The sequence below is a fragment of the Peromyscus leucopus genome, chromosome 23, assembly GCF_004664715.2.
Source record: "Peromyscus leucopus breed LL Stock chromosome 23, UCI_PerLeu_2.1, whole genome shotgun sequence".
In the NCBI taxonomy this organism is placed as follows: domain Eukaryota; kingdom Metazoa; phylum Chordata; class Mammalia; order Rodentia; family Cricetidae; genus Peromyscus; species Peromyscus leucopus.
The window spans coordinates 28,713,018-28,727,966 of record NC_051082.1 but is presented as its reverse complement, the minus strand read 5'-3'; the positions used below and the strand labels follow the sequence as shown (position 1 = coordinate 28,727,966).

Genomic DNA, 14,949 nt, shown 5'->3' with positions numbered 1-14,949 from the left:
ACACAGGCTGGACCATAGTGAGCTGAATTATACCAGTTTGTTATTATTTTGAGAACAGTGTCTTTCTCTGTAACCCTGCCTTGCCTAGAATTTCAGGCTGGCTCTGAACTCAGATCCACCTGCCTGTGTCATTGCCCCTGTCCCAGATTTTTGGTGCTGGAAAAGACTTGTCTGCTGGGCACCTGTGAGAAGTAACAGGTGCCTGTCCCACAGTGCAGGCTGGGTGCGCGATCAGGTACGGCTGGTCAAGCACAGGTTGTAGAAGGAATTGGAATCAAAGACGCTGCTTACCGTTCGCCAGCCCACCCACCCAGCAGCTTGCAGTTGACTATGGCTCTTCGGAGTGCCCCAGTAGTGTGGGTCCAGTGTCAGTACATAGGTGTCCCTACCTGGCCCCTCGCAGACTCCTAGCAAGGCTTTGGACTGAGCATCTGCGTCCCCTCCCACCATTACTGGGCCGCCGCCCTCCAGGAAGTGGGAATAGAGCCGCTCCAGTTCTCCCACAAGTCCGGCTCCACGGGGCACGTGGCACAGGCGTCCCTGAGGTCCTCCGAAGTGTTCAAGGCAGAGGCTGGCCTCTACACAGCCGATCCAATCCCGAGAGCCCCGGAACCCGAGGGGCTTGTCGCCCATGTCCTCCAGGGCAGCCTGTATGGCTGCCAGCCCAGGCACGCCCGAGGACTGGCCCTCCGGCCAAGAGCACAGTGTCTGCAGGGTGCGGTAGCCGCATCCCCAGCCGCGGTCATCCAGGCCGTCGCAGCCGTAGTGATAGTAAAGGTAGTGGCCCGAGAGCAGGGCCAGGCGGGCGGGACCCGGCAGGGCAGCGCCAGGCCCAGGTGCACGTCTCTCAGCAGCTCCAGGGCGCTCAGTGGGGCAGCCGTCGCCGAGGCGGGGCGAGTTCCGGGTTCCCGGTCTTTTCTGGGGCTAGCTGCGGGCAGGGTGAGCGCGCAGGCCCGGGGAACCCTCACCGAGCCGAAGCACGAAGCAGGAGGGGCGCCCCAAGTAGACACCGACTTCTGAGCCTTCGGAGAGGCGCGGGCGAGCACGACTTGCTCCGCACTCGCAAGCTCCGCCCAAGGGGGCGGGCCAGGACTTGCTTCCGCCGGATGCTGCGGGCAAGGTGCAGCAGTGTGCGCCAATCCCGGGGCTCCTGTTCCCGGCGTCCCGGAGGCTCGGTCCCCGCCCCGACTTCCCGCCAGTCGCACAGACTCTAGTGGCTGTAACAGTTTATTGGCGGCCCAGAGGGGCGAAGGCACCGCGGGGAGGGGGGCTCGGCCCCAGACATGCAGAAGATGGGGAGCCCCTGGTGGAGGAGTCGGGACGGGGTGTGCAGGGCCTGGGGCTCGGTTGTGTTATATCCCAGCCCTTAAATAAATAGTGTATATACAGCTAGGGGCTGGGGCAGGGCGGCGGGACCTGAGGTCCCCGTCACAGGTCTGAGCAGCGCTCCTGCTTGCTGTAGTGGTCGAACTGGTTCTTCCAGTGCACCATGTAGGAGCTCCAGCGGTGGAACTCGGCCTTCCACTGGCGCTCCGCCTCGTCCAGCGTGTCTGCAGCCGGGGCGCCCCGCGAGAGCGGGAGGAGGAAACCCAGCAGGTCGGACAGTGAGAGGGGCCGTCGAGGGCGCCGCCACGCACGCCACGCAGGAGGCCGAAATGGTGTGGTGGAAAGAGAACAGTGGATGATGATCCGGAGGATGAGAGCAGAGGTGGAGGAGAAGGGCGGCAGGAAGGAGAGAGGAGGAGAGCAATGACCGGAAGATGGAGGGGACGGACAGGATCGGAATGGGAGGAGGGTCCATGGGTTGGGGGGGAGGGAGGAAGAGAAGATACAGAGATGGTTGGCGGTTATAAGCCCCGTTAGCTGGCTCTGTCTAGCCCCGGGTCCTTCCCCCTCAATATCAGGCTCAACTTGCAAATGATAATTTTACATTAAAGAAAACTGGTTTTTGAATTTTCGCTTTAAACAATGGTGTGTAGATCCCTGAGTCTGTCTAGCTGGTCTCCGCTTGAGAAGGGGGTGGGGCGCTGTATCCCTGAGAGGGGCCTCTTTTTTTCCTCCCAGCCACATACTAAAGTGTCCTCTGAGGCCAGAGGGGGAAGAGACTGTAGTCACAGCCACGGAAGCCGCGAGTGGAGGAGGAAAAGCAAGAGAAGGAGGAGGCACAGGGATAAGTCTGGCCTGGGCCTCGGGGCAGCCTCCCCATGGGCGGGGCTTGGGCAGGTGCTGGGAGCCTCCGAGGCTAGGGGAGGTGGAGAAGAGAGGGATTACACCCTGTCTTTGCACCCCTTTTGTCTCCCCTCCTTCCAACCCTTGCCGCCTCGTCCTCCCGACACCGCCCCTACCGGTGGCGCTGAGCAATTTGGGGAGAAAGCGATTCCAGAAGGCGCAGGTCTGGGCGCGCAGCCCCCGCCGCACCTCCAACGGCTTCAGGTTTAGGCTCACATATTGCTGCGCTCCAGTGGTGTACGGTGGCCACTGTGGGGACTTGGAGTCTCGAGGGTCATTGGGGTCCCTGCGGAAGGAAAGGGAAATCTCAGCCTGCCCAGAGGGATAAGGAATGAAATCGTTGGTCTCTTCCTGACTCCAGACCCTCTTCAACTCCGTGGAGAAACCCTCCCCTCCCCTCCCTCCCCTCCCCTCCCCTCCCCTCTCTTCTCCCTACCCCATCCAGTCAGTCAGCCATCTATCTAGCTCCATCTGCGTGTGTGCGCGTGTCGCTGTGTAACTCAATCCCGCAATGTTTCTGCCTCAGTTTCCCAGAGCGCAGGGATTACAGACACGGGACACCAAGGGTGTCCCCCCCACCGGACTTCTCTGTCTCTTTCTCCACTTCTCTTTGTTTTCTTGTTCCATTTTTACTTTCTCTTTTCATATATATATATAATAGTTTCTAGCTGGGCGTGGTACCACACAAACTTTTAATCCCAGCACCCAGGAGGCCTCAAGAGGCAGGTGAATTTCTGTGAGTTTGAGGCCAGCCTGATCCACATGGAGAATTCCAAGTCAGCCGGGGATACATAGTGAGACCGTATTTCAAAATAAAATACGAATTCTAGGACTTTGCATTTAGCTGTGTGGGTAGGTACAGTCCTGTTTCTACAAACATCATCTTTACTAAAAAGTGACAGAAAATCTGGTGCACTCAAGGGTTTGTGCCTGCTAGGCAAGTAAGTACTTTACCAACCAGGCTACACCCCCAATCCTCTATTGCCTTTCTCTGTCTTGTCTTTAATATTTTTTAAAATGATGATGATGATGATGATGATGATGATGATGTGTGTGTGTGTGTGTGTGTGTGTGTGAGAGAGAGAGAGAGAGAGAGAGAGAGAGAGAGGGATATGGAAGTCAGGGTAAATTTATGGAGTCAGTTCTCGCCTTCCCCCTTTATGTGGGTTCCAGGGATCCGGCTCAGGTAATGCGGCTTGCACAACAATCCCTTTCACCTGTTTTGAACCATCCTGCCAATCACCTTGCTAACTTTTGCAGTGCCGGGGATGGCCTCGTCTATAGCCTTAGCCTTTTACCACTAAGCCATCCTTCCAGCGCTCGCCCCAACCCCTCCCGCGACAGGACCTCACTATGAGTTCCAGGTAGCCTGGAACTCCATATATAGAGTGGACGGACGGTCCTCTGTCTCCTGAGTGCTGGGATTAAAGGTGTCCAGCTCTGTTTCCGTCTCATAAGAACTCCCCATCCTGCCTGCCTGCTCTCCGTATCGCCGTTGGCTTTCTCTCCATCCCCTTTCCTTTGTGGATGTTTCTCTTCTTTCCACTATCATCCACAGCACCCCTCTCCCCTGGAGCCCCGGAGCACATCCCCACTCCAATACCACTGACCCTGTGCGGGCAAAATTGGTCCAGTATTTCATAAGTCGCTGAGCAAAGATTCTCTCCTCCATGGTGTAGTTCAGCGAAGGGTCCAGGGGGAGCCCAAAGATGAACTCGATTTCATAGCCATGGGGCACCCCCATCCAGAGGGGCCAAGTCAATGTGGAGGCACGATGTTCAAAGACGTAGGCATAGACCCGGGCCCCTTGGGCAGCCAGTCGCCCAGCCAGCTGGGCCACGGGGCATACAACGTTGTGGTCGCCTACCACTGCACTCATGGCATCCCTCAGGTGGGCAGGGTCCTCAGGATGCAGCCAGTCTGTATAATGTAGGACCACAGCCTCGGCCGCCAGGTCACTTGCTTGGGGTACACCGATCCGCACCCCAGCCAGGAACTGGGCCCGGCTGATGAGAGATTCATTGTCTTTGCTGAAGCCTGGGACCCCGTAAACCAGAAAGTAGGAGCCCTCGTCCTTCACCACACCCACCAGCACCTGAGGATAGTTGGGGATGGGGGAAAGGATGGAGAGATGATAGACAGGCAGAAACAGATGAACAAACAGACAGACAGACAGACGAACCATTACAGAGCCAGAATTACGTGGAGCAGAGAGCAGGGAACAGAGAGAAAGAAAAAAATATACCCATAGTTTCTGTTCTTGCCCAGCAACCACTATGGGATCTGAACCCTCCACAGGGAGGGACTGACCTTGGGACCCACAAACTTGGACCTCTAACAGTGGATCTGCAGTAAGCCCTCATGCTTGGGTCTCTGGGGAAGGGGAGGAATGGATGAAACCCAGAAGAGTCTAGTCAACCATTAGTCACCTGCAGGTCTTGAAAATCTCCGGCATTGATGAGGGCCTCTGGGGTGTCACTGAGGAAGTCCCCGTCCACCACAGGCACGAAGGAGAATCGGAAGATACTCTCTTGAGGCAGCACATGCCACTCGTGGTCCACCAGGTCCTGAGCTGGCCGCGATCGCAGGCAGGCTATCAGCTCTGTGTCATTGCTGCCAGCGCCGCCTGGGGGACAGCCCACGAGGCGGGCCAGCAGTGTGGCCCTGCGCCTGGCCTCTCCTGCACCCACGGTGGCCCAGGGCCCATTGGGTGTACCGCTCTGCAGGACAGCCCTGTGGAAGAGGCTCCGGCTGGGCAGGGACAGAATGTGCATGCCCACAGAGGCTGCGCCCGCACTCTCCCCAAACAGAGTCACTGACATCGGGTTTCCCCCAAAGGCTGCAATATTTTCTTGCACCCACTGCAAGGCAAGCCGTTGATCCAGCAGGCCTACATTGCCAGGGGCTTCTCTGCTGCCCGGCAGGGCCAAGAAGCCAAAGGTTCCTACTCGGTAGTTCATAGATACCAATACGGTCCCCTCAACCTGGGCCAGGAAACGGCCATCATACACGTCCAAGGAGGATGCTCCGCTGTAGAAGCCACCCCCATAGATCCAGATGAGGACAGGGGCGGGAGAAGTAGGCCTGGGATATGGTGTCCACACGTTAAGATACAGGCAGTCTTCACTCAGCGCTCGGTTGGGGTTCCACATCTCAGTACCCTCAAACCCAGGGTACAGGGTATCCACGTATTGGTAGCAGACATTTTGGAAGGCGTTAGCATCCAACACTCCTGACCAGGGCCTCTTGGGCTCTGGTGGCATAAACCTACGTGAGCCCACAGGGGGCTCTGCAAAGGGGATACCCAGAAAAGCTGAGACTGGGCCCCCAGGGGCCTTCAGGCGGATGCCCCTCAGCTGGCCCCCTCGAACCCTCACCAGCAGCTGTGGGTCTTCCCAGCCCTCAGCCCCTGCCCCTCCGCCCAGGAGGGAGAGGAGGAGGAGGAGGAGTGGCGAAGCCAGGGAGGGTGTGTGCAGGGGATACCGGGAAGGCCTCATGACTGCCAAGACAGGCGATGTCTGCTGGGAGAGAAAAAGGTAAACGGTGAACGCTGTAGGCGGCGCAGAGAGATTAAGTAACAGTTTTGCCCCAGGGTTATCGAGGAGTTGCAGGGGGGTGGGGCAGATTGGCAAGGGGCGGAGAAACGGAGTCAAACTAGGAGACAAGACACCGACAGACAAACCAGAGGGAACGCAAGATCAGACAGACAGACAGACACACCCATACCACAAGTGCAGCCGACTGAGATAAGACCGACTAGCACATACTCTCCCCTACCCAGCAAGTCCCAAGGCCTCCTGTACCTCCTTCCCCTGCCTCTGTGACTTGAGTTAAGACCCCTTGCATAGAGCGCAGGGTCGGAAAGACCTCAGTCCATGTACAGGCCTCAGGACAGGGGCGGGGCCCTCAAAGACGGGTGGGGCCCTTCAGGAGCTTGCAGGTTAGGGTAAGAAAGCACTGCTCTGAGTCTCTCCTGGGTTGGCCAAAGCCTTCGGGGAGTGGGTTGGGCATTCAAGGTATTGGGAGTCCCAGGTCCTGTAGGCATCCCAAATCCTGTCCGGTCCACGCCTTGCCCCACCCTGCTCCGCCTCATCTCCTTCCTGGTACAGCCGGTTGGTACCCGTTGGCTTCTCATCAGCCGCACCCCTCTCGTCTGACTCCAGCCAATTGGCTCACCAGCCCCTTGAGGGGCTCCCCAGGACTCAAGCCCCCGTGCGTCCCCATATTGTAGTGCCCGCCGCTGCCAACCGGGAGCAGTAGAGACCAAGAAGAGGCCAGCGCTCCCCGCTCGTGCCTTGATGTGTGGGGGGGATCTGAAAGGATCGTGAGCATCGCAGAGGGGACTGAAGGGCGAGCCAGGACTCCCGTGTTCCCGGAGCTCCGGAGATCCCCGCTGCAAAGGCAGGGGTTGCTATTTTGGGGGCAACAGCTGCTGTAGTTCCGGCATCTCCAGCCAAGAGATCAAAATTCCCCGGGTCGGAACTACCCCTCCGGGCGTTCACCCATCACCCAGCCAGCCTTGGTCGCCTGGATCTGGGGATAGTGGCGTTGTGGAGATTAATCAGGAAACCCGAGTGGGGCTAATTATAACTCGGGGCTTCCGCTGAGCCTCCCTTTAGAAAAAAAAAAAAAAAAGAAGAAGAAGAAGAAGAAGAAAGAAAGAAAATAGAGACGAATCTCCGCAGGAGGGGGTGCTGGAGCTGGCAAGGGGCTCAGCTGGGTAGGGACGTTGGGGTCGCGGCCCTGGGGATGGGGGGTGGTGCAGTCGGGATGTCAGTAACCTGCGCAGTTTGGGCTCCGCCCCAAACAGGGGGCGTCTTCCAACGTCCCCAGACTTGGAGGAGAGTGGGGAATGGGCCTTCGGGGGGTCCCTGCAGGAAGAGAACGCAGAGGCAGCGGGCGGCCCAGAGAGCATCATCAGTGAGTATGCAGCGGCCAGCGGGAGTTTCAGAGGAGTGCAATGTAGCGGGGGCGGGAGGCCCACCGGGCAGGCCCCGGGAGGCAGACGGTGCAGTGGAATCTCTGTTTGGGGGGTTCCGATCATCCCAGGATCGCCGGTTCCCCCGGGATGCGGATTGGTCCCCAGCCGGTGCAGGGTCCCGGGTGGGTTGGGAGACTCACCTGAGGCGGCCAAGCCGGGCCGGGTCGGGCCGCGCCGGGAGCTGGAGGCGGCCAATGTTCCCCGGCGCAGGCTGAGCCGACAGTGACAGCCGCCTCCGGCCCCCCGCACACACCCCTCCGGGCCGCACGGCGCCCCCGCCCGCCCACTGTCTCCGCCCCCGCCCCTCCCCGCTCCCCCGGGCTGCCACCTCCCCTCCTGCTCCCTCCCTTCAAACCCGAGACCCCGGGGAGCGGGGGCCCAGACACACTCCAGTGGCAGACTCAGACAGACCGACAGACCCGCAGACCCGCGGCGACGGGGCAGACGCCCACGTGACAGACAGACGGACCGCAGCCTGCGGAGACACCAGACACCGCTCGCTCACGCGGGCGACAGTCTCCTGCCGTGACGAGTCACAGACAGGCCGACTTTCATGGACGGAAGGACACACTGACGGCTCTAATCCAGAGAGATCAGAGGCCTAACACTTGAGCATCCGTAACCACGGCAGAGCCGGGGGTGGCACAGGTGAAATCCTGGCTGAGGACCCCCCGGTGGAAAAAAATGACGTGGGGCGTCTCTGGAGATGAAGGGACACCTGTGGGAACAGACACAGGAACGCAGGCTCTTCCACATAGGAGGAGACCCCCGCGGGCAGGGAGAGGTGACGCGGGGACAGCTGAGAAGGCAGGCCGCATGTGGCACGCAGAGAAGGCTGCGGGGAGAAACTGCACTCGGTTGCAGCAGTGGAAACTTCCGGAACCCCCAAGGGTGGGCTGGAGCCGAGTCCCCATGACCGGTGACCTCCGGCTGTCATCACAAGGGTCCGGCCGGGCCATGACATCACCAGGCCAAGCTTTCATTGGTCGCTGTGGCTAGCAGGTGGGAGCGGCCTGGCCTTGGAGCCCCTAGCCTGCTCGGGAGCCCCGCAGACCACGCGCCCCTGCCTTCCAGGGAGTCTCCCACCCATCCGCCCCCGAGTGACGGTGGGGATGGTGCAGCTTTGTGCCCACGCGAGATCACTACGCGAGAGGGACAACCGGCTCACGGGGATGGGTGGGGGCATCTGTCTCCGGAGCCTGCCGGCCGCGGCTTGCGTGGGTGACTGGCCTGCACGCGCGAGCGCGGGGGGGGGGGGACGTGCGCGCGCGCGCGCGTGCGGTGCGGGGTGCGGGGCGCTGCGTGGAGCGATGTGGGGGGAGGCACGCGCACGCATGCTCGCTGTGGCCGCCACGCGCTTTCCTTCGAGCGCCAGACACTCGTCGGTCACCTCCTGGGAGCAAGGGCGCACTGCCTTGCAGAAGGTTTGGCCCGGGGGACACCAGCGCAGAGTCGAACCCCGCCCAGATGTGCGATTTCCATCTCTCCAAACTGCGACACCCGCCCCCCCCCCCCCCCCCCGTCCTGTCCCTGGAGAACCTGGCAACTGCATGCCGGGAAACGCATCGCAGGCCAGCTCACCCGCGACGGGGCCGTGCTTGACTCGGTGACACCATCGCCAGGTGGCGCCAGAGGCTGCCACTCTGGCTTCGAAGACTGGGGTGGGACCAACCCTTCATTATCTGTTTCCTGGTCTCTCTGGGCAGAGGGGCGAGGGTGTGTTACTGTTGCTGTGGGAGAGAGAGTGGAAGCAGCTTCTGAGCGTGGTAATGCTAGATTGTTAAAACCGTGGAAGGAAATGGGGAACGAATGAGCCAGTCTTGTCCGGTCTTGAAGCGCAGGGACTTTTGGCCCATAAAGTGGGCCCTGTTAGTGATGGTATCTTGTTCCCTTGTCTAATTGTTCCAAAACAAGTGATGCTGGGCAATTTATCTCTTGACCTTTGTAATTATGAGTTTGTTTCACCCGAAGGAAAGATCTGGGACAGGATCTTTGGACATTAGGGCTATTATAAACCCATCATAACTCAGACAGCTGAGTAAGTAAAAAACAGGAAGAGGTGGGTGATGACCCAGTCAGTCAAGGCGCTTGCCACAAAATATTATAACCTAAGTTTCACCCCCGGGACCCACATAGTGAAAGGAGAGAACTAACTGCCTGAAAGGTGTCCTCTGGCCTCTACATGTGCACCATGGCATGTTCCCTACCCCCATAAATAAGGAAGAAGACAAAGACAATGATGAAGAAGAGGAGGAGGAAGAGGAGGAAGAGGAAGAAGAAGAAGAAGAAGAAGAAGAAGAAGAAGAAGAAGAAGAAGAAGAAGAAGAAGAAGAAGAAGCTCAGAAGACAGCCATGTAAGGTCGGCGCATTGCACTTGATGGACATCAGGGACCAGTCGCTTTTACAGGGAACCTTGGTGGCCCTTTCACCGCATCTGGCTTTAGCATCTTCAGCAAGTGACCCCCACCATGTGGTGTAATAAGGCTGCTGGAATATCAGCTGTCACATCTGCAGACCCCAAAACAGGATGGAAGGAACACTGAACAGCATTCCTGCGCCTTCGAAAGCCATTTTCTGGAAATTGACACAAAATACTTGAGTTTCCATACTACTGGGCAAAGTCATTCTAAGATAAGTGCTACGAAAGTGGTCTAGATATGTTGACTTTGTTTGGAGTCTGGATCGATCTAACATTTGACGGTATTTAACACATTTTAATTGCATTTTATGTATTTGTTTTGTGTGTGTGTGTGTAGATGCCAGAAGATAACTTGTGGGAGTCAGCTCTCTCCTTCCTCAGGACATGGATCCTGAGGACGGAATGCAGGTCTTGGTGGCAAGCCCCTTTACCCACTGAGCCATCTAGTCAGCCCTTGGCTGTCTTAATAATAGAAAAAAGGGAGAACAGATACTTGGGGACAGTTCCTATCTGCTAAATGCCATGACACTTGTCTTTGTCTCTATCACCTCATATCTGAAACACATCCAACCAAAATATTCGGGTCTGGAAGATGCCCTCATTGCTTTCACAGAATCTGCATCCCAAGTTCATAACTTGTGCGTGGGTTCTCATGCCATGCCTGGGCCATCCACTGGAGGGCACTGTTTGAGATCTGCGGTCCTCCTGGAGGAGGAACATTCGTGTTGTCCACTGGAGGGCACTGTTTGGGACTTTGGAGGCTGGCCAAGAAGGAGCATCCAGAATAGAGGTCCTTGAGGGCATTGTGGAACTGGAGAGGTGGATAGGACAAGCCTTCCTAAACGGAAGTTCTGTTCTGGGGACACTAGGTGCTGACTTAATCCTTCCAGGGCGGGATGAGAGGGACAGACTCTAGTCAAGGCCATCCTAGGTTGTTCTGTTCAAGGCTGGGGGTGTCGGAAGCAGCCATTGCATGACTCCCAAGAATTGAGGTTGTGGCTCCCCAGAGGGGGCAACCTGAGCTAGGCAAGGGATATTCCTTTCTCTGTCCATTGCTTCCTACGTCCTTACTTCAGGTTGTCCTAAATTCGAGGCTAGGGGCTTGTCTCAGTGGTAGATCACCTGCCTAGAATCCCCCAGTGAGGGGCTGGGGTGTGGCTCAGTGGTAGAACTCCTGTCTGTAATTCCCCCAGTGAGGGGCTGGGGTGTGACTCAGTGGTAGATCACCTGCCTAGAATCCCCCAGTGAGGGGCTGGGAGTGTGACTCAGTGGTAGAGCACCTGCCTAGAATCCCCCAGTGAGGGGCTGGGGTGTGACTCAGTGGTTGGGGCTACTGACCTAGGATGTGTAAAATCCTGGGTTCTATCCTTGCTCTTCATAGGGGAAGTTGAGGAAGATAATGTTCCATTACTTTAGGAGAGGCCTTAACCTTGGATTACACTTTTGAAACCCAGACCACTAAGGAGGATTATCTTTTATATAATGGTGGCACTGTCACTTTGGAATATTTTTGTTTTATTTAAAATACTTTATTTTGACATTTATTTACTTCTCTCTCTCTCTCTCTCTCTCTCTCTCTCTCTCTCTCTCTCTCTCTGTGTGTGTGTGTACATGTGCATGCATGCTTGTGTTCACAAGTGTGCCATGTCGCATGTGTGGTGGTCAGGGTGGGTCCTCTCTTTCTATGTGTGGGTCCAGATGATGGAACTCAAGTCATCTGTCAGGCTTGATGCGGCTTGAGCAAGTGCTTTACCTTCGAGCTTTAACTCCAGTGACTGGTTATTTGTCATTGTGTCCGGGGGTGGGTGTGGGTGAAAGAAAGTATCATAACTGAATTAAAAGAAGGATTTTTCCCCAGACCCAGAGGACCCGCAGAGACTCTGAGCAAATCTATCACGCTGTAGCTCCCACTTGCCCATGGCCCAGACCTTCCCTGTAGCTTTTTTTTTTTCTTTAAGATTTATTTATCATGTGTACAGTGTTCTGCCTGCAGGTGTTCTTGCAAGCCAGCAGAGGGCACCAGATCTCAGTACTGGTGGTTGTGAGCCATCATGTGTCAGGAATTGAACTCAGGACCTCTGGAAGAGCAGTCAGTGCTCTTAACCACTGAGCCATCTCTCCAGCCCCGCTTCCCACTAGCTTTATTCTTCTCTGGTTCTGCTGATACCTTAGGCAGTAGTAAAAATGCTTGCTGGTGCCCGCCTGCCCCAGGATTCCCCACTCACCATTGTTTCTGAGCTCCTGGGGCCTCCAAGGGAGTTGGGAAGGAAGAGGGAATGTGTTGTTGTTTGTTTTTGCTCTTTTGAGGGGCCCGCCACCCAGCTCCCAAATAAATCACACATGGAGGCTTTTTCCTAATTATAAATGCCTGGCCTTATTCCTTGTTCCTGACCTTATAAATGCTTGGCTTGTTCCTTGCCAGCTTTTCTTAACTTATCCCTGCTACCTTTTGTCTCTGGGCTTTTCCTGTTCTCTTACTTCTGTAAACCTTACTCTTACACTGTGGCTGGCTGTGTAGCTGAGTGGCTGGGCCCTGGGTCCTCCTCCTTCTCTGGCTGCTTCTTCTCTCCTCCCAGATTTCTCCTTCTATTTGTCCTCTCTGCCTGCCAGCCCCGCCTATCCTTTCTCCATGCTGTTCTTTATTAGACTATCACGTGTTTTAGACAGGCAAAATAACAGAACTTCAGAGTTGAACAAATGCAACATGAACAAAAGAAACACACCTTGAAATCGTATTCTATATCAGGAGTGGACACAGTGGCGGTGGAGAGTGGGGCTCATCATGGTTAAGACCTCAACTTCCCTTTCCTTCCTCTCTGACCAGGGTCCCTGTGACTCTCGTCCTCTCCCTCCTGTCTCTGCCTCCTCCAGAGGAGGGTCCTTTGTTTTGGAATCTTGACCTTTGAGAGCTGCTCTAGGGTCATGTCTGTGGCCATGATAAAACACCCTGAGGAAAATCAGCTTGGTAGAGAAAGGGTTCATGTTAGCTTTGCAATTCCAGGTTAATCCATCACTGTGGGTCTGTCACAGTAACAGGAGCTGGAGACACTAGTCACCTCACCTTGATGGTTGAGAGCACGGAGACATGAGTGCATGCATACTCACTTGCTCAGCCCCATCTCTCCACTTTTATACAGCCCAGGATCCTCTGCCTAGGAAATGGTGCTGCCCACAGTGGGCTAAGTCTTTCCACATCAATTAAGATAATCCCCCAAGACACTGGCCAACCCAATGTAGGTAATCCTTCACTGAGACTCTTCTCCCAGGCGTCCCTGGGTTGTGTCATGTGGACAGTTAAAGCTAGCCATCATAGAAGTCACAGGGTCCTAGGACATGAGGAAGAATCCTTGGGAAATGCAAAGTTATCCTCCAGTTCTCCTTCCAGAGCTGGATATCCTTTCCTTGCATTCTTTCCTAAGATGCCGAAGTCACATGTCACCCACAAGTTCAACATTGTGAGCCCCGCACTGAGCCTCAAGAGAAGCAGATATGTACAGGTAGAGTCAAAATGAGAGAAGGGAGCTGTCATGAATTTGTCAGCTTGACAGAGACCTAGATGCATCTGAGAAGTAAGAAACTCAGTAGAGGAACTGCCCCCAATAGACTGACCCATAGGCACGTCTGGAGGTATTTTCTTAATTGCCAATTGGTGGAGGAAGGTCCAGCCCATTGTGGGTGGGGCCACCCTAGTGTAGATGGGCCTGGACTGTATATATAAGAAAGCAGGCGGAGCAAGCCAATAAGCAGTGTTCCTCCATGGTCTGTGCTTCACTTTCTGCCTCCAGATTCCTGCCTTGGCTTCCCCAGATGATGAACTCTAACCTGTAAGCCAAGGAAACTCTTCCTCCACCCCAGTTGCTTTTGGTCACTGTTTTGTCACAGGTTTTGTGTGTGTTTGGACATATGTGAGTGGGTAGAGTGTATGGATGTCAGGAATCATCCCTAATTGTTTTTTTACCCTATTCATTGAGGCAAGGTCACCCAACCAAACCCAGAGTTCACTGAGATGGCTCCTCTTCCTAGTCAGCTTGTTCTGGGGAGCCCCTGGGGCTTGAATGCTAGGCAGCCTACCACACCCACTTAGCAGTTTTATGGGACCTGAGGATATGAAATATGGCTCTCACACTTGTACGACAAGCACTTCAATCACGCAGGCATCCCTCCAGCCCCGGGAGGTCCTTTCCTGAAGTCACAGAAAGGCGTGGGTGGCTCATTAAACACCCTGGCTTCAAGGTTAGCATTCTCATATAAAGCCCAGAGCCTCCCACTTACCACCGCGGGAAACCTAGGAAGTAAGCAGTCATAATCTGTGGATGTCTCTGCCTTCTTTGGCTTCCTGCCTATCCCGCGGCCACGGTTACAAGGGCTGCCTTCTGCAATGGTGAGTTTTAAATGAGATGGTGTTTAGTGGAGTGTCTGTGGAGGAGTTGGTCGACAAAGGAGACCCCCCCCATCACACGTCCTAATATGGGTCTGGGCTACTCATCACCCCACCTTGGTGTCCCCAACATCACATCACTCCACCTTGGTATTCCCGACCTGCTTAGCTGGGGGCTCTAGCCGGCCCTAGGATGCCTGGCCACACGGCCAACTTTGCACCCTCCCCCGGTCATGGCAGGGAAATCTCAGGCAGGGCCCCCCTTCCTGTGCTACTCTGTGCACACTAGGTGTCCATGTCCCTAGAGCTTCAGCTAAAGTCATTCCAGCCATCCAGGCTTCTGATGTGGCTCCCGGCTGGCCTGCTGACACCTGCAGAGCAGGCCACGCGTGGCTCCTCGGCTGTCAACCATGGAGAGCACCTCATGTGGCTTCATTTAGCTGTTCCCAAGCAGACATCCAAGATGTACAGCTAACCTGTAACCCTTGTCAGGGCGCCCAGGGCCTGTGGGAGCCCGGGTGTGAGCAAGCAGCCCGCTAGGGATGCAAGCAGACCTGAGTCTTGCTCTTCCATCCAGTTTTGAGGAGAATTTTGATTTCTTTGCTCTGGAGACATGGTCTCCTGTAGCTCAGGCTGTCCTCAAACTTGCCATGTAGCCAAGGATGACCCTGAGGTCCTGATCATCCTGTCTCCACTTTGAAAGTTCTAGGATTACAGTGTGTACCACTCAGATGACTAAGGAAACCCCATCTTGTTCTGACTCCATTTTGTCCTTGTTTAGACCTCAATTCTCTACCCTTTCCTCCCCATAATCACATCTGCCTTGGCAACACATTTGAGATCTCCACAGACCAAAGTAGTTGGTAAATTGTGTCTAAAACGACCATGATGCTGTGCCAGGAATAAACATTTCTGTGACTCCGCTCCTCACCTAACTTTGAT

General features: G+C 55.7%; 2 protein-coding genes across 6 annotated transcripts; both read right to left on the bottom strand.

Moving 5' to 3' along the window:
• Nucleotides 1-23: 23 nt before the first annotated feature.
• Nucleotides 24-1,352, bottom strand: Ufsp1 (UFM1 specific peptidase 1 (inactive); the record flags this gene model as incomplete). Its single annotated transcript, XM_028863396.1, is given in 2 exon segments — nt 24-812; nt 815-1,352. Coding segments are annotated over 2 exon segments (1,119 nt in total), but the record flags the coding sequence as incomplete, so codon positions are not given.
• Nucleotides 1,210-7,459, bottom strand: Ache (acetylcholinesterase (Cartwright blood group)). Of its 5 annotated transcripts, none has more exons than XM_028863395.2 (5): nt 7,351-7,459; nt 4,659-5,750; nt 3,840-4,324; nt 2,346-2,515; nt 1,210-1,550 (listed from the first exon to the last, which is right to left on the bottom strand). In XM_028863395.2, the coding sequence occupies exons 2-5, from the start codon at nt 5,724-5,726 to the stop codon at nt 1,429-1,431; spliced, it is 1,845 nt and encodes a 614-aa protein (XP_028719228.1). In that variant the 5' UTR covers nt 5,727-5,750; nt 7,351-7,459; the 3' UTR covers nt 1,210-1,428. The 5 variants fall into 5 exon arrangements, with proteins under 5 accessions (XP_028719228.1, XP_028719227.1, XP_037054216.1 ...); XM_028863394.2 differs by having other exon boundaries at nt 4,659-5,747; XM_037198321.1 differs by having other exon boundaries at nt 1,458-2,242; nt 7,351-7,458.
• Between the last annotated feature and the right edge of the window lie 7,490 nt (nt 7,460-14,949).